General features: G+C 44.3%; 2 protein-coding genes across 2 annotated transcripts; both read right to left on the bottom strand.

The window, feature by feature from the left end:
* p2ry10 (P2Y receptor family member 10) lies at positions 1–5462 on the bottom strand. Its single transcript, XM_060063609.1, has 5 exons — positions 4499–5462; positions 3266–3625; positions 2770–2950; positions 256–2480; positions 1–92 (listed from the first exon to the last, which is right to left on the bottom strand). Exons 2-4 carry the CDS (start codon positions 3430–3432, stop codon positions 1602–1604), a joined length of 1227 nt encoding a protein of 408 aa, XP_059919592.1. The 5' UTR covers positions 3433–3625; positions 4499–5462; the 3' UTR covers positions 1–92; positions 256–1601.
* A 2732-nt stretch (positions 5463–8194) lies between these two features.
* On the bottom strand, positions 8195–14160 carry lpar4 (lysophosphatidic acid receptor 4). The gene is made up of 3 exons (XM_060063623.1): positions 13667–14160; positions 9692–10491; positions 8195–9415 (listed from the first exon to the last, which is right to left on the bottom strand). Exons 2-3 carry the CDS (start codon positions 10265–10267, stop codon positions 8906–8908), a joined length of 1086 nt encoding a protein of 361 aa, XP_059919606.1. The 5' UTR covers positions 10268–10491; positions 13667–14160; the 3' UTR covers positions 8195–8905.
* Between the last annotated feature and the right edge of the window lie 9380 nt (positions 14161–23540).

Raw genomic sequence — 23540 nt, 5'->3', positions numbered from 1 at the left:
ATTTAGATTTTTTTCCCCCTGTGCACCATAGTTCTTGGTGAATTGGCATGGAATTACTTTTTTTACGTAAAAGCAACACTACATACAATGATCTGTACAAAACACGGAGGATAAGTTTTGCAATGCAAAACACCTGGTGGTCATTTCAGCTAAAGACCTACTCAGCTAAAGACCTACTCAGGTGTTTTACATGTAATTTGTGCCTCGTTGAAAAAGAGTTAGAAAAAATGTGTTTGTTAGAACACATTTTTTGACTTTGTAATGTATTTTCTGTTTTGTGTAACACTTGCACTGTGACAAAATCTCCAAAAAGTAAAGCACAGTGAAAAAAACTGTTGTGTTTGTGATTTGTTTCTGGATCATATATTACGTACTTACTGTATGTAATTTGCATTACAAAAACTGAAAATTGTTATTCTCAGTTTCTCATAAAACACTTACAGTATTTACTGTATTTACAATTACAGTATATTTACCACACTCAATTGTGACATATTTTGTGGGAGGTAAACCGACATATGAACACTGTCAGCAGATACTTGGCTTGGATTGTCATACTGTAATATTACAAACTTTATTACTGTAGTCCAAAGAAGTGTTTGTCTGTGTTTTTTCTCTTTTTTTCAATGCAACACTACAGGAAATCTATGCCAAACTGGAGGACACAGCAACATTTTATATATGCAATTGGCAATGCTTCAAGATGTTTTTTAGGTCATAGTGTTCTGAGAGGAAACATGTGTTAAGTTATGGCAGCATTGTTTGTGGTGTGGTTGTTGTAGTGCATTTTGCACCAAAGGTTAACAGATATGCAGAGGTGTGTGTCTCTAAAGCCCACTGTGTTAAGTGATAGGGAAAAGTGACCATAGTATGGGTACATGACCGAAAACGATAGGAAAAAACTGTAAATCACAGATTTATTTTTAGATTTTCAGATTTATTTACTAAAAGATTGGTGACATGAAAGTTATTTTGAAACCCAGGATGCACAGCAAATTCAGTCTGGCTTTGCCACATCCAGATCAATCGTAGCTGGCACGTTGGTCTGGGGAAGCTGCAGTCATTTTCTTCAGCACAAGAGGCGTGATCAACAGGCCTAATTCAAATTACTCTGTACGCGATTGGCTGCTTGCCGTTGCTTCCCTGTTGTCATTGTGTTAAACCAATAATCGCGACAATATCGCGCCAAGGGGAAAAGCCAGCTTGGTGATTGGCTCCTGCAAAAACGTAACGGAAGCAGAAAGAAATTTATTACTCTTCTCCAGACCCATGTGCACTCAAATTGCCCGCAGAATGGGCGGGGCTACCCAGTCTAGCTGATACACTCACACAACAATTAATAGCTCTCATATTTGGACCTGGGTAAATTGACTTGAGTTGTTCCACATTTAGCTTATGATGTCCAAAAACGGGCGTGGCATTATAACACACATCTGGGTCCCTAGGGGAGTACTTGGCAAATGGGCTCTCTCTGATCATAGCAACCTTGCTTCCCTCTAGTCCAAATATATAACTCCTCTCTGTTCAAACTGACGAAGCGGCCCTTCCCTCAGCTCAGCGTTACTGCCTGCCTGAGCGAGACGGGGCTGTCTGTGCTCCCTTCAAGCCTCTTCTGAAGCGGCCCTGACCCGGCCCGAGCTGTATGCAGCGATGAGGGGGGAGGAGAGGAACTTGGAGGAGAGTCTGGAGGCGCGCTTGCCAAGGTGCCTCCTGAACTCGGCGGTGAGGAAGTAGTAGAGCAGGGGGTTCAGGCAGCAGCTGAGGCTGGCCAGGCACAGCGACACGGGGTGGAACCGCGTGACGGCCAGCCTCAGGCCGCAGTGGGACACCACGTCCTGCGTCACCAGCAGGTACAACAGGAAGTTGACGTGGTACGGCGCGAAGCAGACGAGGAAGAGGGCGGAGCAGCCCAGCACCATCCGCAGGGCTCTCCTCTTGTCCTCGGCCGTCTGTCTGTCCGCCAGCGAATCCGTCTGGGAGACGGAGGAGGTGATGGTGAAGGTGCGTCCCCGGGGGAGGGGGTCCACCGGATCCTGGTACTGGGTCTTGAGGAGGGAGTGGACGATGCGGGCCGAGCTGTAACCGATGGCAGCCAGGGGAAGCAGGAAGCCAAGCAACTCTCCCAGAACCATAACGGTGACCGCCGTGGATAGGGACAGCTTACGGGTGGGCAAGTCTTTAAAACATTTGGCTTCAGGAGAGCCGGCGGCGCCGTACCCTGGGCTGGAGCCCGGGCTGGCGGTGGAGTGCGATCCGTAGGGGACGGTCCCAGCTGTTGATGCTTGGGTGGGAGAAGAGTAGGGGGAGTGGTTGAAACTGGTGTTGTTGTCATGGCCGCCCCTCACCAAGATGAAAGGGGAGCAGGCCATTCCAACCCCCAGCCAGACAATAATACTGATCAGCAGATCGTATCGCTTCCTCCAGCTGCGAGCGGAGAACGGCTTGAGCAGGAACACACACCGCTGCACGCTGATGCACACCTGAAGACAAAGGGGGGGCAGATGCTGTGGATTCATCCTCACTGGCCCTCAAAAACCCAAACTAGATTGAGCTCATCAGCTAAGAGTCGAGGGGCTGGACATAATGACAATAATACAAAACGATTGGATTATATTTAGGACATTTCATGTTTTTTCCATTTTGTCTGATTACCAATTTTCTGTTGAACTTTGTTTGAAATTCTGTCAAACTTCTATAAGACTTCCCCCCCACCATATCGTTACAGTGATGCTTTATATTGTTCGGTCTGAATTCTGATGGGCTGCTCACCAGGAAGACGATGGCAGCGTACATGTTGAGGTACTTCAGGTAGAAGCAGAACAGGCAGGCGGCGCGTCCAAAGGGCCAGGTGAGCGTGAAGTAGTAGTAGATCCTGAGGGGCAGAGAGAGGACATGCGCCAGGTCTGCAAAGGCCAGGTTGATCATGAAGATCAGCGTCTTCATTTTCTTGCTGTAGTAGCGTGACATGCAGAGAAATGAGAGAGAGATGGGTTATCCAAAAGGCTTAAACTGAGTACCATACAACTATACGTGAGTGTGTGTGTGTGTGTGTGTGTGTGTGTGAGTGTGTGTGTGTGTGTGTGTGTGTGTGTGTGTGTGTGTGTGTGTGTGTGTGTGTGTGTGTGTGTGTGTGTGTGTGTGTGTGTGTGTGTTTTTGTGTGTGTTTTTGTGTGTGTGTGTGTGTGTGTGTGTGTGTGTGTGTGTGTGTGTGTGTGTGTGTGTGTGTGTGTGTGTTTGTGTGAATAAATGTGCATCGGTAGAATACCTAATATGCCTGCAAAGGACCCAAAGTGCGACGGTGTTGAGCAAGAGTCCAGGGATGAAGAGGAACAGGTAGAAGTAGGTATACAGCGTGTCCATGGTCTCCTCCCAGCTGGCCATGTCATCGGGACACTCCGAGGAGATGTCCCCGGAGCCATTGTTTGAAGTCATTCTTTGCTCTTGTCGTAACGCCCTTCGTTTATCGAACCAAACACGTGGCCTTCCATGTGACAGAAGTCCAATGGAACAGTTTGGAATGTGACGAGTTGTGGTGAAATGTCTCTGATGGTAAGGTGTGGGGTGGTCAGCAGTCAGCCGTTCCTGTGGACACCGGTTCCGCACTCGCACGTCATTGAAGACACACCTGCAGCAGAACCAATCAGAATGCTCGTAATGAGAATGGGAATATGTGCTAAAAAACAAATAACTTCGGCTTGAATGTCAATCCAAAGCCCGTCCTCTCTTGTGCCGTAGAGTGAATGACTGTGGAGCTAAAAGGCCTCAGCCGCCAAGACTCAGACAGGAAGCACATTGGTGGAGGAGAGAGAGAGAGAGGGTGAGAGAGAGAGAGAGCGAGAGAGAGAGAGAGAGAGAGAGAGAGAGAGAGAGAGAGAGAGAGAGAGAGAGAGAGGGTGTGAGAGAGAGAGAGAGAGAGGGTGTGAGAGAGAGAGAGCGAGAGAGAGAGAGAGAGAGAGAGAGAGAGAGAGAGAGGGGGTGTGAGAGAGAGAGAGAGGGTGTGAGAGAGAGAGAGAGGGTGTGAGAGAGAGAGAGAGAGAGAGAGAGAGAGAGAGAGAGAGAGGGTGAGAGAGAGAGAGAGAGAGAGAGAGAGAGAGAGAGAGAGAGAGAGAGAGAGAGAGAGAGAGAGAGGGTGAGAGAGAGCAATCATTCAGCTTATCCCCTAAACCACTGCTCTGTTATCTGTCAAGGCGAGACCTACGCCCTTCCTATTCGGACCCTTGCCTGGAGGGGACATGACGGCCGAGGAAGCAAGAAAGAAAATATAAAGCATACAGTACATGGGCAACAGGTACTTCACATTTAGACGTGCACATCTCCTATAATTCAACATACATTTTGAAAATTGGAGTATTTAAAACAAACGGATGCAAATGCTTAGTCAAATTTCACCTTTTTTCAATGTAGGGTGCTGCTGAGGCTACGGACGACTTACCTATATTTTCTGATGCATAAACAACACTACATTCGAAGGCACATTCAAATAATTATCATGACTTACACTTTCCAAAAGTAACATCTGCGGGGTCACTTTGTTTTCTGGTGTGTGGCTCTCCTCTCCAAAAGTAAGCCCAATGGCAGGCTGTTCTCAGCGGGCAGACGGTCCACCTCGGCCCTCCTCTTCATACATGCTACACCAGCTGACACAGATGCACGACTTTTGAAACCTAGGGGATAGCTCAAGCACTACCCTCCGCATTACGGCTCTTACGATTTGACAAGGGCTCGGAGAGACTCTGTCCAGGTGGCTGTCTCACGATGTGCCACTCATGTTAACCGCAGTACAGTGACAAAAGGAAGTCGTAGTTTTGTAGTGACACACGTGTGGGTGCTGCTGCAGCATCCACTAAAGCGTGATGTTGTAACTCGGTTGCACAAGGAAGGGAAACTGTGAGAAGGACGCGCACACAAAGGCGGATGTGTTCATAGCTTACAGCCAAATGTAGAAAAAAAGGGTTTGAGGTTGATGGATATAGATAGACACAAACAGGTACACACACACACACACACAGACACACAGACACACACACACACACACACACACACACACACACACACACACACACACACACACACACATGCACGAATGGAGGGACAGTTAGGTAGAAAGGGAGAGAAACAGATGGACTGGCCAACAGACGGACACAGAAAAACAGATCTTGATCAGACAGAAGGTGGTCAGACAGACAGACTTAAATGTCTTGCCTTTAATGTATCGTAGAGCAGGTTTTAAGCCTATATTATGAGAGCGACCCGTAGTGGTTTAAATTTCCAACACTCTAGAAGAACATTGTGGTTATTAATGCCTTCGTGTTAATAATCATTATCATAATCGTAACACTCTCAACATACTTGGTTAATATTGTGACGGCCCTTTGGCGTCATCTAGTGGTCATGATGTCTTCTGACCACTGATCATTAAGGCCATCACCCACACTTGCTGGTTCGACGATAAAGTCTTCTCTTCCCTTGTCGGTTTGTCACATGACCATGATCAATGTTTGGTTTTGAGTATTTGTTAACATTATTGAGAAATACATTTAAAAATGGTTATGGTCATTATTTGTGGTCATCCCATTTATTGTGAGACCCAAGAGCCAGGTTGTGACAATATAAACTCAAGACAGCTCAATTTTATTTGTATAGCCCTTAACACACCTACAGCCTCTGTTACAGCTTTACGGGCCCTATTCGAAACACTCACTACGCCAAAGGAAAACAAAAAACAACCTTAATTTGCAAGGTAAAAATTCTAGAAAGAATGCAAGGTGAGAGACCCATCCTCCAGGGATGTGACTCATTTTTTACCATTGTACATCGTGATGGGGTGTTGAGCAAGCTGGTAGCCATCAGGGGTGGCCAGGCGTCCCCTCATAACCACACCTTCCTCTTACCCCTTCCCCTTACCCCTTCAAAACAGGGGGGAAGGGTAAGGGGAAGGGGTAAGGGGTAGAAATGGGATTGGGCCTTAAACTGACTAGACTGGGAAGGATGGACAAGGAACATGTAGGTACCCACTAAGCTGGTTACCTGCGCAGCAGGAGTAGGCTGGTGCTGGCTATAGAAGCAGGCGCTTTACGAAGAAGTTGTGCGCATCTGAGCAGGCTGTCACGCCATTCAAGATGTTAGACTTTGTGGAGCGCCATTTGCGTTCTAGTTTTCTGCAGCCTGGTAGGACGTGCGAGTGTCTTTATTGAATCACGGCGCTGGCGTCGGCAGATCCCTGCTTCCCTGTTCTGCAACGCACAACATAAACTTTTTTTCACTTCTGTTTGTCTTGTTCCTGTTTGTGTGTGATTGAAACATGAAACAGTTCCTGGTGGATGTAAGATTACAATGAATCCTTGTGTGTGTATTTCGGAGTGAAAAGGGGACGCAATGAAAGACTACAGATTTTGTGATTTTGACACATTTCCAAGGTATCTGTTCAGTATACTATACAGACCTGAGAGGCCCCCACAGTACGCTGCCGAGACACGAAATAAGTTGGAAGTGGGGAAAGTGCTTCAAGTATTCTCTGCCCATCTAGGGACAGGAATCAACATCTGTTAGTGCTCGGGGCTGCAGCTGGGTATGACTGTGAATACAATGGGGACAGCACCACTAGAGGGAGGTGATTCTCTTTCCTTCAGTAAGCATGTTAAGTAAAACCCACTTAAAGCCAAATCAACTGGCCGAGGTATTTTCGCCACCATTTGGCCAAGTACAAAATAAATCCACATGTGCACTTAACTTGTATATCTTCCTCCCAGTGTTTATTCCATTGTGGCTGTTCTTCAGTCGGCAATAAGTCTCACACTATTTTTTACGTCGGCGTAGGATATCATCATAATATGTGGGACATGCTTTTTGTAATCATAATAGCTAATTTACCCAAAGGATTTCATTTTATCTTTAGCAAAACAAAAAACAGCTCCTCCAATTACTACGTTAATTACTTTGGATTACATCTGTTCATTGCCTGTTTATCTCACTGTCTCTCAGGACCTCTGCACTAGTTGAAGATGATCATTTTAGGAAGATACCGATATGAAGGTCATATCCAAGGGGATTTCAATATCAGCCAATTTCATTGTGTATACTTCCCAATTAGTGTCTGGCAAAAGGCTCATAGATTCGATTTGTTATCTTGTGGGCCTTGTTGTAACCTCGTTTACAACATGTACATGTAATAAAAGCACACACCCAACAGACAAAGACAAATGAACGACTCCATCTTTAGATTTTCTGACAACAATGTAATATTTTCCTTGAATAGGTAATTGTGTGACTGTGTGTTTGAGTGTGTGTGTGTGTGTGTGTGTGTGTGTGTGTGTGTGTGTGTGTGTGTGTGTGTGTGTGTGTGTGTGTGTGTGTGTGTGTGTGTGTGTGTGTGTGTGTGTGTGTGTGTGTGTGTGTGTGTGTAAAGCAGTGTGTGTAAGAGACTTAGAGGCCAGATTAAGACGGAGACGGCTCTTTCAGCAGGAAACAATGGACCATTTCTGTAGTCATAATAAGCATTAGGCCTCTGGTTGAAACAGCAGCACACGGCAAATAGCTGGGAGAGATTTTTCCAGAAATGATGAACTCCACCACGCCAAACTTCACTAATTATTGCAATTAGGGCTGCAACTAAAGATTATTTTCATTGCTGATTTATATATAGATACATTTTTTATTCAACCGATTTAGTTTACAATTACTTGAATGATTATTTATGGAATTAGCTCCGAGATGAGAAACTCCACCACATCAACCTGCCTTCACTAAAGATTGAAATTTGGGTCTGCAACCAACGATTGCTTTCAACCTATGGAGTTGAATAAACCAATTGTTGTCTTGTTCATAAAATGCCGTAATAATGGCACCCACCAATAATATATAAATAAATAAATATATGTATTTATTTATTTATATATAACAGTAGCCAGGTCCAATGGTGATGTCTTTCATTTACTTTCATTAACTCTGTCTGACAAGCAGCCAGGACATGAAGTTGAATCAACCAAAGAACTGCCTTTCTGAAGCACACTTTGATTGTTATCATTATTTGCCAAATGATTCATTAATTTTCTGTAGGTCAAAATGCTGCACAAAACCTTTCAGCTCTGATTTAATGATTGGGATTACTCTCCCAGTGAAGGCATTTATATCCATTTAAAACAGCAAGGTCAGAACAGGGACTGGCCTGCAACAATGAATACATCTAAGAAAATAGTTGAGTTTAGAGGTTTAATGGCTCCTTCCATGTGAGTCACTCTCCTCCACAGGTCAGGATGGTCAGCTGGCCGGGGAGCAATGAAACTCGTAACGCGAGGCGGTGTCCTTGTATGAAGCTACTACTCTCAATCCCAGGATACAGCTTGAACAATACAACAATAAAAAAAAAGGCTGCAGGCTTAGTGTGTGTTTGTTACAAGCATGGTCGTTGTGGCATGTCGCAGCGACAAGGACAAACAAAAATAACAATCTCAAATCTTATTCGCAATAATCCAGTGCATTTGTGTGCGGTGTATTGTGTGCATGTGTAGTAGTCATTTGCCCTGTATATCTCTGTACAAGCCTAATAATACTTATATTTTTCCTGGAGGTACCCTGGAGCTACCATGACCCCGGTCCATCACAAGGCTTGTTATGGCATGGTACCACCTCTAGTCCCGACGGTAAACACCTAACTCCTTTCACGCATTCCTCCTCCCTTCCATTTCGTAATCCGTAAAGCCCAGGCCGAACCTCAGGATTTACCCAAGGACGACTAATCTGCTGAGTTATGTGTTTGTCAACCCGCTCTAAAAACCACCGGCTCACAGCCTTATTTTCTCAAGCTCCGGGTCCAACTCTTTCGAGGAGTTTCGAGGTCATTCAGGGGTGCATCCTTACATATTCATCCCGTCTCCGGTCCGTTCTCCTCTTCTCCCGCCTCGCCCCATCAGAACTGGCTCTCAGACTGCCGTGTCTCTTTGCCGTTGCTGGCGGGCTCGGGCGTGGTGTACCTGGTGAGCGTGCCCGTGCCCCCCTGGGTGTCTGTGTCCGCACTAAGGTGGGTCTCGCTGCGGGGGATGCTCTCGTGCCGCGCCCCGGAGCCCTTCCCCCCCGCGGTGAGGCTCTTCTGGAAGCTCTCGGAGGTGAAGTAGTACACCACGGGGTCCAGGCAGCAGTTCAGGCTGGCCATGCACAGCGTGATGGGGTAGAGCGTCCGGGCGAAGCGCTCCACGCTGCAGCTGGCCAGTGCCTGGGTGCGCACCAGGGCGTAGAGGAAGAGGATGGAGTTGTAGGGCACGAAGCAGATGATGAAGATGCCCAGGTGGACCAGGATCATGCGCAGGACGCGCCTCTTGCTGTCGCAGCCGTGGCCCGCAGAGGCGGGCTGGCGGAGTGTCTGCAGCACCAGGGAGGAGCACACCAGGTTGGCCAGCAGGGGGAGCAGGAATCCAAAGACCTGGCCCCAGTTGTAAACAAACGAGCGCTTAAACATTTAGGGTTCCAAACAAAGACATTAGACACTCAATATCCTTTTAACCTCAAAAAGGAACACTTTCTCGTGCTTGCATCACCAAGGCAAAGCGTTGGAAACAGTCCACTACTTGTAGGATCAGCCATCTAAGTTCTCGGATGATACCAAAATCAAACATGATATATGGTAATGATTTTGGTAATAAAACATCATCCCACGAACCAGTGTCAGTGCGGACACCACGCCCACCCACGGACTCACCTCTATGAAGATGGTGATTTTGGACAGGTAGTTCTGCCAGGTTTTCTTGGAGAAGCCCTCGAAGCAGGTGGTGGCGCGGTTGGCCCGGTTGATGGTGGAGAAGAAGGTGACGGATATCCCTCCGCCCACGATGGTCAGCCACACGGCGGCGCACACCACCGCGGCGTTGCGGCGAGTGCGGATGGAGCGCGAACGGAAGGGGTACACGATGGCCAGGAAGCGGTCCACGCTGATGCAGGTGAGGAAGAGCATGCTGCCGTAGATGTTGGTGATGAAGGCCGTGCCCGAGATCTTACACAGCCCGTCCCCGAACGGCCAGTGGCGGTTGACGTTGTAGAAGACCTTGAAGGGCAGTGTGATCACGAACACCAGGTCGGAGAGCGCCAGGTTGGTCATGAACATGGTGGTCTCGTTGCACATCTTCATGCGGAAGCAGAAGACGAAGAGGGCGGCGCAGTTGGTCACCAGGCCCAGGACGAAGACCACGCTGTAGACCACCGAGTACAGGTTGTACTTGAAGGAATCGTCGATACCGCAGTCCTCCATGCCCGTCTCGTTGATCACCAGGCTAGCCATGACGCTCGCTTTCCCGGGAGAGAGAGAGACGGAGAGAGGAAGAGTGAGAGGGAGAGCGTCCTCTGATCAGGTGTGCAGGGAGGTCGTAAGAAACGGATCCCTAACGGTTGCAGTTGGTGGGGGGGACGATGAAGGGTCCACCAGTCAAGCCATCATGGACGCTTGTAAAAGCAAACGCACGCAGACACACTCAGGATGCAGGAGGGTCCGCCGGCTGTGTTCTCCTGAAGGGAGAAAGGAAAAAGCACAAGGTCACTTCCTCCCAATAAAACCACAACAAGGCCCTGAGACGCAAACCGGCTTGTCTAAGAAACCTTTAAGACGGTGGGGTATTTGTTAAGGGTTGCATGTTATTAATGTTGCACTCAACCTTTAACATGGGCCGACCATATGAAAGAGACAGTGTAAAAATACTGTGAATGATATTTAGACAATATTAAGCTAATTATAAAATGTATTAAACCAAAGCTTGTGGTTTTAAAACATGATTTGTTAAAAGTATTTAGGCCTCATGTTTATCACATATTTTAAATTTGATCAGGCGCAGTTCCTTTAATTTTGGAAGCCACTGTTAGCCAGACAATTGCTTCAAACAAAACTGAATGTCTGAAGCGACAAATAATATAATCATAAGCCCACGATTTAACGTATGCATGAAAAGACACAATGTGTCCTTCATCCCGCCCAACAGGGCAGAATCAATTTTGAATACTGAAACAACGTTCATACAGTATACTGTAATCATGAATGATGGATTGCACTTGAATCATACGTTATATAAACAAAACAAGAACGTTTAGTCATGTCCAACTTATCAGAAATCACAAACCATTTCCATAAAGATGTTTCCAAATAGAAGATCAGACAATAAGAAGATCAGGTTCCTGATAGCAATATAATAAAATGCCTCCATTGAACCGAGTGAAAGGCTCTCTGTGTGAGCTCATGTCCTAGGGCTAGTTCTTGTGCGTAAATGCTTGATTCAAATGTTCTGTTTTGCGCATTGCTGTGTTGGCTCAATGTTGAAAGTTGAATGTTAAGTGTTGCACGTAGCGTTGTTGGAAGTCAGTGAAGTGACAACAAGAGCGATTCCAGGTCCCTCCGTCTGTAGCTATGGCTATAAACACTTCCCAGTGTTAATGCTTAACCCTTCACCCTACACGTTTGCAGCCATACACACCGTCAACCCTTTCTCTAACGTACCCTTCCAACCGGGTAGGGTGAATCTAAATCCAATTCCCTTCAGAGCGCAAATGATTGATTCTTCATTTGAAGAGATTGAGGTCAAGCTGAACTCTGCTGTTATCAAGGGGCTGGTTATTCTATGATAAGACAATGTGAGGGTTATTCATGGGATAACTGTACAACAAGGAAAACATCCTGCCTTGCAACCAGCTCTGTTTCCACCCACTGTAACAATGATGTCTTGAAACGTTAGGGTCGTCGTTATACTGCTGCAGACAATAATCTGGACCTCAAGGATTTGTCCTTGATTGGTCATTCTCTGTTTAATTTATGTTTAGGTTGTGATTACGTAATGTTTGGGTAATGATTAGGTCATGATTAGATAATGTTACGGTAATTATAAGGTAATATTTAGGTTATGATTAGGTAATTATTAAGTAATGTTTGGGTAATATTTAGGTTATGATTAGGTTATGATTAGGTAATGTTTGGGATATAATTAGGTTATGTTTAGGTTAAGATTAAGTTGATTTAGCTACGATCAGGTTATGATTAGGGTTATGAGGAGTTATTGTTTAGGTTATGATCAGGATATGATTAGGTAATGATCAGGTTATGATAAGGTTTTGATTATGTCATGATTATGTTATGATTAGGTAATGATTAGGTCATGATAAGGTTATGATTAGGTTATGATAAGGATGATCAGGTTATGATCAGGTTATGACTATGTTACGTTTAGGTGATGATGACCTACCTAACCAAAAATGCAAATGAACACACACACACACACGCACACACACACAGACACACGCACACACACACAGACACACACACACACACGCACACACACACAGACACACACACACACACAAAGACAGAGCTGTGTGTGGAAGCTGTCCATCAGTCTAGTCCTGTGCCAGCTGCAATGTGACATCTTTACTACGGTTTCACACGCCTCCCTAAAAGCCTCCACTCACTGTACCCTAGCGCACACACACACAAACACACACACACAAACACACACACACACACACACACACACACACACACACACACACACACACACACACACACACACACACACACACACACACACACACACACACAAACACACAAGAACAACAATCACGCATACACACACATATCAATTACCTAATCATTCACTATTACACACGCTGCCATCAAACATAGGTACTGAGACACAAAAACACACGCTGTGAGGTCGGATGTGTACTTATGTATGTGTGTGTGCGTGTGTGACTTTGTGTGTGTGTGTGTGTGTGTGTGTGTGTGTGTGTGTGTGTGTGTGTGTGTGTGTGTGTGTGTGTGTGTGTGTGTGTGTGTGTGTGTGTGTGTGTGTGTGTGTGTGTGTGTGCGAGTGTGTGTGTGTGTGTGTGTGTGTGTGTGTGGGGGAGGGTGTGCATGTGTCACAGTCAGGGTCTTGACAGCTGCACCGTGACAGTGTTTCCCCCTTCGTTCTTGCCGGCTGCGGGCGGCAGACTCTGAGAACATAGCCTCTGGGAGACTGCTTTAAACGTATCAGATTCAGGTTCTGATCGCATCCAGCTGTTGCTTTCTCTCACACACAGCGACAAGGAGGACTTAAAAGCCAAGGATAAACACTCATAAAACCTGCTAAGCTGTATTACAATTTATGGCCAAATAATGATCCCCTCCGGATACGTGTTAAAGTTTGGAGCGATTTCCATTAGGCCTACATAGGTCACGTGACGGGGCTACATTAAAGCTTTATGTCGGACAAGAACGCAGGAAACAGTTTTACCGTTTGTGTGGCAGGCCTACATAAGACTACATAAGATAATTAAGGAATATTATGCTATTTAAGTATCTTCAGTAAAAGTTTAAAAAGTTGACCACAGACCTAAGCAAAAGATGTGCAAAAAATTGGGACATTTTAAGAACTGTAATGTTGCAACTATTTACCTATTTAACATTAGCATTTCAATGACTAATCAAATCTAAAATCTCTAATTGTCACATTTCAAACGTTTCAACAGTTTCATATGGTTTACCATATATTGTAGGACTATTGTGTTTTTTTTTATCAAACATTTTATACACATTTTCAATGCATGATCACAGATCGCAACACAGGAGCTCACTCTGTGTCTTTGAATGAGCGCTAAAACAAACACGTTTCTAATCATCCTACACATCAACATTTACCCAGCAAATAAGATGACAGCTCACCTCTGGTTGTATGGCAGCAGAGCAGCGGTGCAGCTGTCAACAGAACACCTCCATAGGCAATTAAAATGATCAATGAAAATACTGACATAAGTTCATAAACTTTGCGTGAGTCTGCGATAGTCCAAACTCTTTTTCTTTTGACTCCAGTGCCGACGAGAGCAAAAATACCGACCAAATGATAATAATTGACGAGCCTTCACTGAAATCAGACATAAAAAAACCTTGCGGTCGTAACTATCATTTAACTCCGACGACTCGCTCCGCTTTGGATATGCTGTCGGGAACGCGTCAAATCCACCGCGCGCACTGTTCACTGTGTGCGCGTCCTGGCTCGGGCTCAAGGCTTGAGCGCGTCTGTGTCTATGGGGTGCGTGCTGTTTGTGGATGTCGACGTGTTCGCACGTGGGGCGAATATAAGTGGCTCGAGGGAGTCTTTTTTGCCTGGCCACAGGAAACGAGACAATAGCACCTCGGTCGAGCGCAAGGGGGGACCGCGGGGGAGTGAATGGCGAACCGTCGAGAGGAGGGAGTGAGACGAGGGCAGGCTGCCTGTGTCACCCCTGGCTAAATTAAGAAGCTGGTAGCTATTTAAAAAATAGTGAACCTGGAATTTTGTGTCGTTTTTTAAACGTGATAGCAGGATGTAAAATGATTGTGGTATAGACCTTAGAAGGCCAAGTGTACTGATCTGGATGGATCCGGTTTGGACAAAGACGCAGCTCACTTTTGACCTATAGCCTAATTGGAATTTGATGACACATTTGCAAAAATATCTACTTCTATCATCTACTATAATAAATATACATTTTATCTTCTGCAAAACAAATGCTAAATAATATCAAGATTTAGTTCTGCTTAATTGTATGTCCTATAGTAATTGTTTGTTTTGTAGAATAGGCATACCTACCTAATGTACTAGAACTTGGATAATACTTCAAATACTACGCTGACATAATATAATAGTAAGTAATAGGCTATGTGAAATAAATAGTATATAAATCATAGTACAATAAAACGTGCATGGAAATACCCCAAAACACCTTAAAATACAATTTAAGATCAACAAAGGCTTCTACAAAATCTGTTCATTTTTGTTCAACATCTTATGTTTCTTCTATCAGAAGTTCATGTGAAACACGCCTCATTAAAATATGGTGCGATACCTGTTTATCAAAACAACAGTGCTTTTCTGGGGTTCCGATCAAAGCCCTGCCCATTTTTACGCTGCAATCTAAAAGTTTTAGATTACCAAAGCCGCTATTTATAATCAGGTGACTGGTTGGGCGGTGTACAGGTTACCATTGTGTTTTGGCTGGCATGGGGCTGTATGTCCACACTGTGTGTCTTTGTGTGTGTGTGTGTGTGTGTGGGGGGGGGGGGGGGGGGGGGGTTGTGTGTGTGTGTGTATGCAGTTGTGTATGTGTGCGCGTGGAGGCTTGACATAGCGGAAGTGGCCTTTATGGGGGGGAGAGTCTGACAGACTGACCACTCGACAATAGAGACAGAGGACAGGACATCCTGCTTACTGCATGAGCTCAACACACAGGCACAGGCAGGACACGCACGTATGAGCGTGCTTGTGTGATGGAATGCAAAAGGTTTTGTGTCACACACTTTGATAATTTGATTGCGTAACATAGCTTGTTTGTTTTTATTGTTATGTGACCTGAGAGGGGTCAGATAACAAAAAACATTTTAATAGTTTGGTCAAGGTTAAACACCGATGTACAAAATGTCCACCTTTTGTTGAAGTAAACAATATCTCTTCGAGGAAGATGCCCTAAAACCTCTCAGAGGGATTGGTTGGTGTGTTCGAATGACCACTCCAGAACGAACACGATTCAGCCCACCACCATGTTCAACAAAGTCACCTGCTTTTCGCTTGCCTATTAGTATGCCAGAAAACAGTACACATATGTAGTAGTAGGTAGAGCACGCAGTGTGCAGTAGCAGATGCAGCCCATAATACTTGTGTAAGTGGATAAGTGTCCCTTAAATCTCTCCTGTAACACTGCTTTCCCAAGCTTTATCTCTTTCTTTCCCCCCCATTTCTGTATCCCCCCCCTCTCTCTCTCTCTCTCTCTCTCTCTCTCTCTCTCTCTCTCTCTCTCTCTCTCTCTCTCTCTCTCTCTCTCTCTTTCACTCTTCCCCCCCCCCCCGCCCTTGTCCCCAGTCTTCTTTAGTGTCTGCTAACGCAAACAAGGCCCTGGCTTCTCGATTCACTACAGTCAGAACAAAGCCCCCCCCCCCCCCCCCCCCCCCCACCTCTATCTCTCCTCTTTAACGAGACGATGCGTTGTCTTTTTTCTCCCGGGTGTTTCCTTTGCGTCTCTCCACCTCTCCGTTCCTCCTCTCATTCATTGGGAAGTGCTAGGGGTTAGGAGCAGCACCTCATGCCCAACATACTTGGCCCCTGACAACAAGGCGCAGACAAAGGCTAACAGTCCAGGAGCAGGGCCTTACAGACTTTATCGACTGAAAATAACACGGCCCAAGTAGGGCTTGTGTGTGTGTGTGTGTGTGTGTGTGTGTGTGTGTGTGTGTGTGTGTGTGTGTGTGTGTGTGTGTGTGTGTGTGTGTGTGTGTGTGTGTGTGTGTCTGTGTGTGTGCGTTTGTTTCCTTGTCTTCATCACTTTCTATCTCTCTCTGACTGCCCCTCATTAATGTCTCTCTCCTGCTCCTTCTTTCTCCCTCCCTCTCTCTCTCTCTCTCCCACACTAAACCTCTTCCCCTCTCTCTCTCTCTCTCCCACCCATCACCTCTCTCACCCTCTCTATCCCTCTGTAACGCGAGGGTTCGGTATGCGGTGGTGGATCACTCTCCATGAGAATCAACAGCAGGATTGGAGACGGATGACTTTCTCACGCGGTACTTTACTTTTCCTCACGACTCACAACAACTCCACTTCCTTGTTCGGCCCCCCTCCACGTGATCTCTTTCCCACCCTTCATCCCTCCCTCTCTTTCTCTCATGCTCTTTCTCTCTCCTCTCTCTCCCTCCTCCTCCCCCACCCCCGGTCTCCTCTCCCTCGTCCTTCCAATGCCGCTCGAACCCGAGCCCTTGCCCCTTGTAGTGGACGTCCAGCGCCGGTCCTCTTCACCCACACTGACCCGCCTGCAGCGGAGGGGAGCAGTTCAGCTGCTGCTCCTGCGCCTGGAGGGGCCGGTGACGGGGGAGGGAGGGAGGGATGGGGTGGGGGGGGGGGGGGTGGGGGGGAGTTCCCCTGTTTACCCAACAGCACTGATGAGGTGCTGCATGAGCAGTCATGGGTGCATGAGCATGCCCTGATGAGAGACAGGCTGGAGGGGGGGCGAGACAGACAGACTGGTCCCACTGGTTAATTTTGGTTACTGCTATCCTTGGTTGGTTACTAGGGGTTAGTAATGGTTATCATTGTTTATTGCCATCCTGGTTGGTTACTACTGTTTGCTATTGGTTACCGCTGTCCTGGTTGGTTACTTCGGGTTGTCCTGGTTGGTTACTATTGTTTACCTCTATACTGGTTGGTAACTACTTGTTTGTGGTTATTATTGAGTACTGCTGTCCTGGTTGGTTACTACTGGTTTCTGCAGTTCCGGTAGATTACTACTTGTTAATGCTATCCTGGTTGGTAACTATTCATTTTTGCTATCCTGGTTGGTTACTAATGGTTACTTATATATTTGTCTGATCTCGGGGTTGGTTAATACTGGTTAGTGGTTATCATTGTTTACTGATCTCCGGTTTGGTTATTTGAAAAATAAAGAGTAGGCCTACACAGTTATTATTTAAAGACTGCTATAAGGTTGTTATTATAGTATACAATCAGTGGGTAATATTGGATTTATTTAATCAAACATTTTTGGAGCAGCTATCATTATCATAATTTTCGCTTCCTTAAATTCTAGATTCTGTAACCCACTGTGACCATGTGATTATATTGACAATTCTTAATATGGCCGCCTTAAAAGTGTGATATTATTTTAACGTTACCTTAATCTGCCCGGATTTATTTAGTGCTCACAATAAGACGTGTGTTGGTCATAATGGGTAAGTAATGATATTCTTATGTAATGATATTCTCAGGCCCCGTCCACACGAAGATGAAACGGGCGAAACCGTTACGGTTTCGATCTATCCGGTTTCGAAGTATCTCCGTAAAGACAAAGCCAAGCGAAACCGGATAGATCTGTAGAAACGCTGTAGTAAACATTCCAGGCCCATAAGGGGCGCTGCTTCTGGTACACAAATCCAGAAGAAGAAGAGGCGAGCATGCGCATAAAGGCTGCCCCCCGAACCACTAACAACACAAACAAATAGCTCTTCTATGATGGCGAACTAGATTCTCAATAAATAATGGCTTAGCAACCCAACAAGGGACATAATATGCTGCAGAACGATTACAAGCTTGTAGTCCACCATCATCTTTTTTGTTGTGATTTCTGAGACTCCGCGGGCTTAAGAGCCATTGGCTAGGAGGTCGAGGGGTGGGGCGATGATGTCATGGTTTGCGGTTTCAGTCGGTTTCAGGCGTCCACACGAAACCAAAACGAAACCGGATAGATTTGAAACCACCTCCGAGGGTTGTTTCAGAAGTTTGTGGTTTCGGTCAGCGGATTCGCCGGCTTCGTGTGGACAGAGGGCCGAACCGTACAAGACCTTTGAGGTTTCGCCATGAAATCGGCTTCGTGTGGACGGGGCCTTAGTGTGGAGACAGGGAAGCGGGAAGTGGGGGTGCTTAGGGTGCTGCAGCACCCCCCCCCTGGCGGCCTCTGGCTGTAACTGCAAGTGAGAAGGTTTTATGAACAAATCAATACTTTTTTTTTTTTTTTAATAATTTTATCATACAACATGATTTTTCATTTAATTATTGACATCCACCCTTTTTATGATATTTATCATATTATCATTTCATTTTATTTAGAACATTGTCTGAGTAGGCTGACGTAGGCTATGACGCACAACGCAGAACTGTCAATAGCTGAATATCGTACTATGCTGATTTTACATAAGCATGTTGGTGTTCAACATCTGTTGTAGTGAACATTCTAAAACTGGTGTAAAATGTTGCTGCCATATTAATAGACACGTTGAATGTTATCGTTATGATTCTGGAATCCTGCACGTAAACTGGTTGGCAAAAAAAGAGCAAAGACGGACGGTTCACTTGACGGAGAAACCGTCACTTTCCTCATATCAGACAACTCGTAACTCTGGATGAAAATAAAGGCTTTCTTTTATTGTCACTCTCCTTTTAAACCTTTAGAAATAACCTCCTAAATCCTTGTTATAACGCTGTGTGGGGGGGCGAGACAGACAGACTGGTCCCACTGGTTAATTTTGGTTACTGCTATCCTTGGTTGGTTACTAGGGGTTAGTAATGGTTATCATTGTTTATTGCCATCCTGGTTGGTTACTACTGTTTGCTATTGGTTACCGCTGTCCTGGTTGGTTACTTCGGGTTGACACTGTCGTTTTTTATTGGTCGTCATGAAAAAAAACGACAGTGTTACCCCTTGTTTTTATTCATGACGACCAATAAAAAAAGGAACAGTGTTACCCCTTATGTTTTTTTTCATGACGACCAATAAAAAAAGAAACAGTGTTACCCCTTATGGTTTTTTTCGTGACTACCAAAGAAAAACGACAGTGTTACACTGTCGTTTTTTATTGGTCGTCATGAAAAAAAAAACATAAGGGGTAACACTGTCGTTTTTTATTGGTCGTCATGAAAAAAAACGACAGTGTTACCCCTTGTTTTTTTCTTGATGACTGATAAAAAACGACAGTGTTACCCCTTATATTTTATTTGACAAAGAGAACAGTGTTACCCCTCATGTTTCATTTGATAAAAACGACAGTGTTACCCCTTGTGTTTTTTTTCATGACGACCAAAGAAAAACAACAGTGTCACCCCCTATGTTTTATTTGATAAATATCGACAGTGTTTTCCCCTTATATTTATTTCATGACGGCCGATAAAAAACGACAGTTACCCCTCATGTTTTTTCCATGTTGACCAATAAAAATCGACAATGGCACCCCTGTCGACGTTTTTGCAGGGATCGGAACATAAGCTGTTTAGAGTGTTAACCTCCAAACTTAACAATGCACCATCAAGACACCGGTTAAAGTCATCACAAAGGTTATACTTGACTTTATAATGCGCATGAAATAGAGAAAATAAACTTCCAACCGAGGTCATCAACCGGACTTGAACCCCGGTCTCCAGGGGGTTAGGCAGAGTGCACCCCACTGCACCACTGAGGCGATGACAATATGCAATAATCAATCATAAATAAAGAGGATATGCATGACATTAAAATGTATGTGTATTTCTATTATTTCCCTTATGTTTTTTTTCATGACGACCAAAAAAAACAACAGTGTTACCCCCTTTATGTTTTTTTTCATGACGACCAATAAAAAACAACATGGTTACCCCTTATGTTTTTTTTCATGACGACCAATAAAAAACAACAATGTTACCCCTTATGTTTTTTTTCATGACGACCAATAAAGAAAGGAACAATGTTACCCCTTATGTTTTTTTTCATGACGACCAATAAAAAAAGGAACAGTGTTACCCCTTATGTTTTTTTTCATGACGACCAAGAAAAAAAGGAACAGTGTTACCCCTAATGGTTTTTTTTGTGACTACCAAAGAAAAACGACAGTGTCACCCCTCATGTTTCATTTGATAAAAACGACAGTGTTATGCCGCTTTTCCACCGCACATGTAGCTCCACTCGACACGACTCGACACGACACGACTCGACACGGTAGCAGCACGGGTCCTTTTCCACCGCAAATAGTACCTCCTGGACGTGGGCGGGGTCGGCTGCGCGAAAGGGCCGTGACATATTTTTGCACGTGACGCAAACAACACCTACGCAACCCACACATGGACAGAACCCACGTAACAACAATGGAGGACATCGATGCGATGGTATTCATGTTCGTATTATTAGCTGGCATGTTGAAGAAGTTGAAAAAGTGGAATATGTTGGCTGCGGCGCTGCTATGGCTGTTACCAGCATGGTTGCCATGTCGCTCTCGTGACTTCGTCACACTCTCTGGCCAATCAGTGGCCGGGCGTCTGCCGACGTCACCTTTTAGCATCGGCTCAGCTCGCTTGGAACCTAGAGCGAGGCGGTACTAGAAAAAGCAGCCACTTCAGGTACCAGATACCATGATTTTGCGGTGGAAACGCAAAAAATGCGAGCTGAGTCGAGTCGAGTCGAGTCGTGTCGAGCTGGTACCATGCAGTGGAAAAGCGGCATTACACTGTCCTTTTTTCTTAGCCATCATGAAAAAAAACATAAGGGGTAACACTGTCGTTTTTATTGGTCGTCATGAAAAAAAACATAAGGGGTAACACTGCTGTTTTTTATTGGTCGTCATGAAATAAACATAAGGGGTAACACTGTCGATATTTATCAAATAAAACATAGGGGGTAACACTGTTGTTTTTCTTTGGTCGTCATGAAAAAAACCATAAGGGGTAAGACTGCTGTTTTTTATTGGTCGTCATGAAATAAACATAAGGGGTAACACTGTCGATATTTATCAAATAAAACATAGGGGGTAACACTGTCGTTTTTTATTGGTCGTCATGAAAAAAAACGACAGTGTTACCCCTTGTTTTTTTCATGATGACTGATAAAAAACGACAGTGTTACCCCTTATATTTTATTTGACAAAGACAACAGTGTTACCCCTTGTTTTTTTCATGACGACCAATAAAAAACAACAGTGTTACCCCTTATGTTTTCTTTCATGACGACCAATAAAAAACAACAGTGTTACCCCTTATGTTTCATTTGATAAAAACGACAGTGTTACCCCTCATGTTTCATTTGATAAAAACGACAGTGTTACCCCTTGTGTTTTTTTTCATGACGACCAAAGAAAAACAACAGTGTCACCCCCTATGCATAATTTGAGAAATATCGACAGTGTTTTCCCCTTATATTTATTTCATGACGGCCGATAAAAAACGACAGAGTTACCCCTCATGTTTTTTCCATGTTGACCAATGATAAACAACAGTGGCACCCCTGTCAACGTTGTTGCAGGGATCGGAACATGAGCTGTTTAGAGTGTTAACCTCCAAACTTAACAATGCACCATCAAGACACCGGTTAAATTCATCACAAAGGTTATACTTGAATTTATAATTCGCATGAAATAGAGAAATGAAACTTCCAACAGAGGTCATCAACCGGTCTTGAACCCCGGTCTCCAGGGGGTTAGGCAGAGTGCACCCCACTGCACCACTGAGGCGATGATACTACACAATAATCAATCATAAATAAAGAGGATATGCATGACATTAAAATGTATGTGTGTATTTCTATTATTTCCCTTATGTTTTTTTTCATGACGACCAAAAAAAACAACAGTGTTACCCCCTTTATGTTTTTTTTCATGACGCCCAATAAAAAACAACATGGTTACCCCTTATGTTTTTTTTCTTGACGACCAATAAAAAACAACAATGTTACCCCTTATGTTTTTTTTCATGACGACCAATTAAAAAAGGAACAATGTTACCCCTTATGTTTTTTTTATGACGACCAATAAAAAAAGGAACAGTGTTAACCCTTATGGTTTTTGTCGTGACTACCAATGAAAAACGACAGTGTCACCCCTCATGTTTCATTTGATAAAAACGACAGTGTTACACTGTCGTTTTTTCTTAGCCGTCATGAAAAAAAACATAAGGGGTAACACTGTCGTTTTTATTGGCCGTCATGAAAAAAAACATTAGGGGTAAGACTGCTGTTTTTTATTGGTCGTCATGAAATAAACATAAGGGGTAACACTGTCGATATTTATCAAATAAAACATAGGGGGTAACACTGTTGTTTTTCTTTGGTCGTCATGAAAAAAACCACAAGGGGTAACACTGTCGTTTTTTATTGGTCGTCATGAAAAAAAACGACAGTGTTACCCCTTGTTTTTTTCATGATGACTGATAAAAAACGACGGTGTTACCCCTTATATTTTATTTGACAAAGACAACAGTGTTACCCCTTATGTTTTTTTTCATGACGACCAATAAAAAACAACAGTGTTACCCCTTATGGTTTTTTTCATGACGACCAAAGAAAAACGACAGTGTTACCCCTTATGTTTCATTTGATAAAAACGACAGTGTTACCCCTCATGTTTCATTTGATAAAAACGACAGTGTTACCCCTTGTGTTTTTTTTCATGACGACCAAAGAAAAACAACAGTGTCACCCCCTATGCATAATTTGATAAATATCGACAGTGTTTTCCCCTTATATTTATTTCATGACGGCCGATAAATAACGACAGAGTTACCCCTCATGTTTTTTCCATGTTGACCAATGATAAACAACAGTGGCACCCCTGTCGACGTTTTTGCAGTGATCGGAACATGAGCTGTTTAGAGTGTTAACCTCCAAACTTAACAATGCACCATCAAGACACCGGTTAAATTCATCACAAAGGTTATACTTGAATTTATAATTCGCATGAGATAGAGAAATGAAACTTCCAACAGATTGCATCAACCGGACTTGAACCCCGGTCTCCAGGGGGTTAGGCAGAGTGCACCCCACTGCACCACTGAGGCGATGACAATACATAATAATCAATCATCATTAAAGAGGATATACATGACATTAAAATGTATGTGTGTATTTCTATTATTTCCCTTAATTTTTTTTCAAGACGACAAATAATAAACAACAGTGTTACCCCTTATGTTTTTTTCATGACGACCAAAAAAAACAACAGTGTTACCCCCTTTATGTTTTTTTTCATGACGACCAATAAAAAACAACTGTGTTACCCCTTATGTTTTTTTTCATGACGACCAATAAAAAACAACAGTGTTACCCCTTACGTTTTTTTCATGACG

The sequence above is a fragment of the Gadus macrocephalus genome, chromosome 10, assembly GCF_031168955.1.
Source record: "Gadus macrocephalus chromosome 10, ASM3116895v1".
NCBI classification, from domain to species: Eukaryota; Metazoa; Chordata; class Actinopteri; order Gadiformes; family Gadidae; genus Gadus; species Gadus macrocephalus.
Note: the sequence above shows the minus strand (reverse complement) of the source record. Positions and strands in the feature narration are given on the sequence as shown.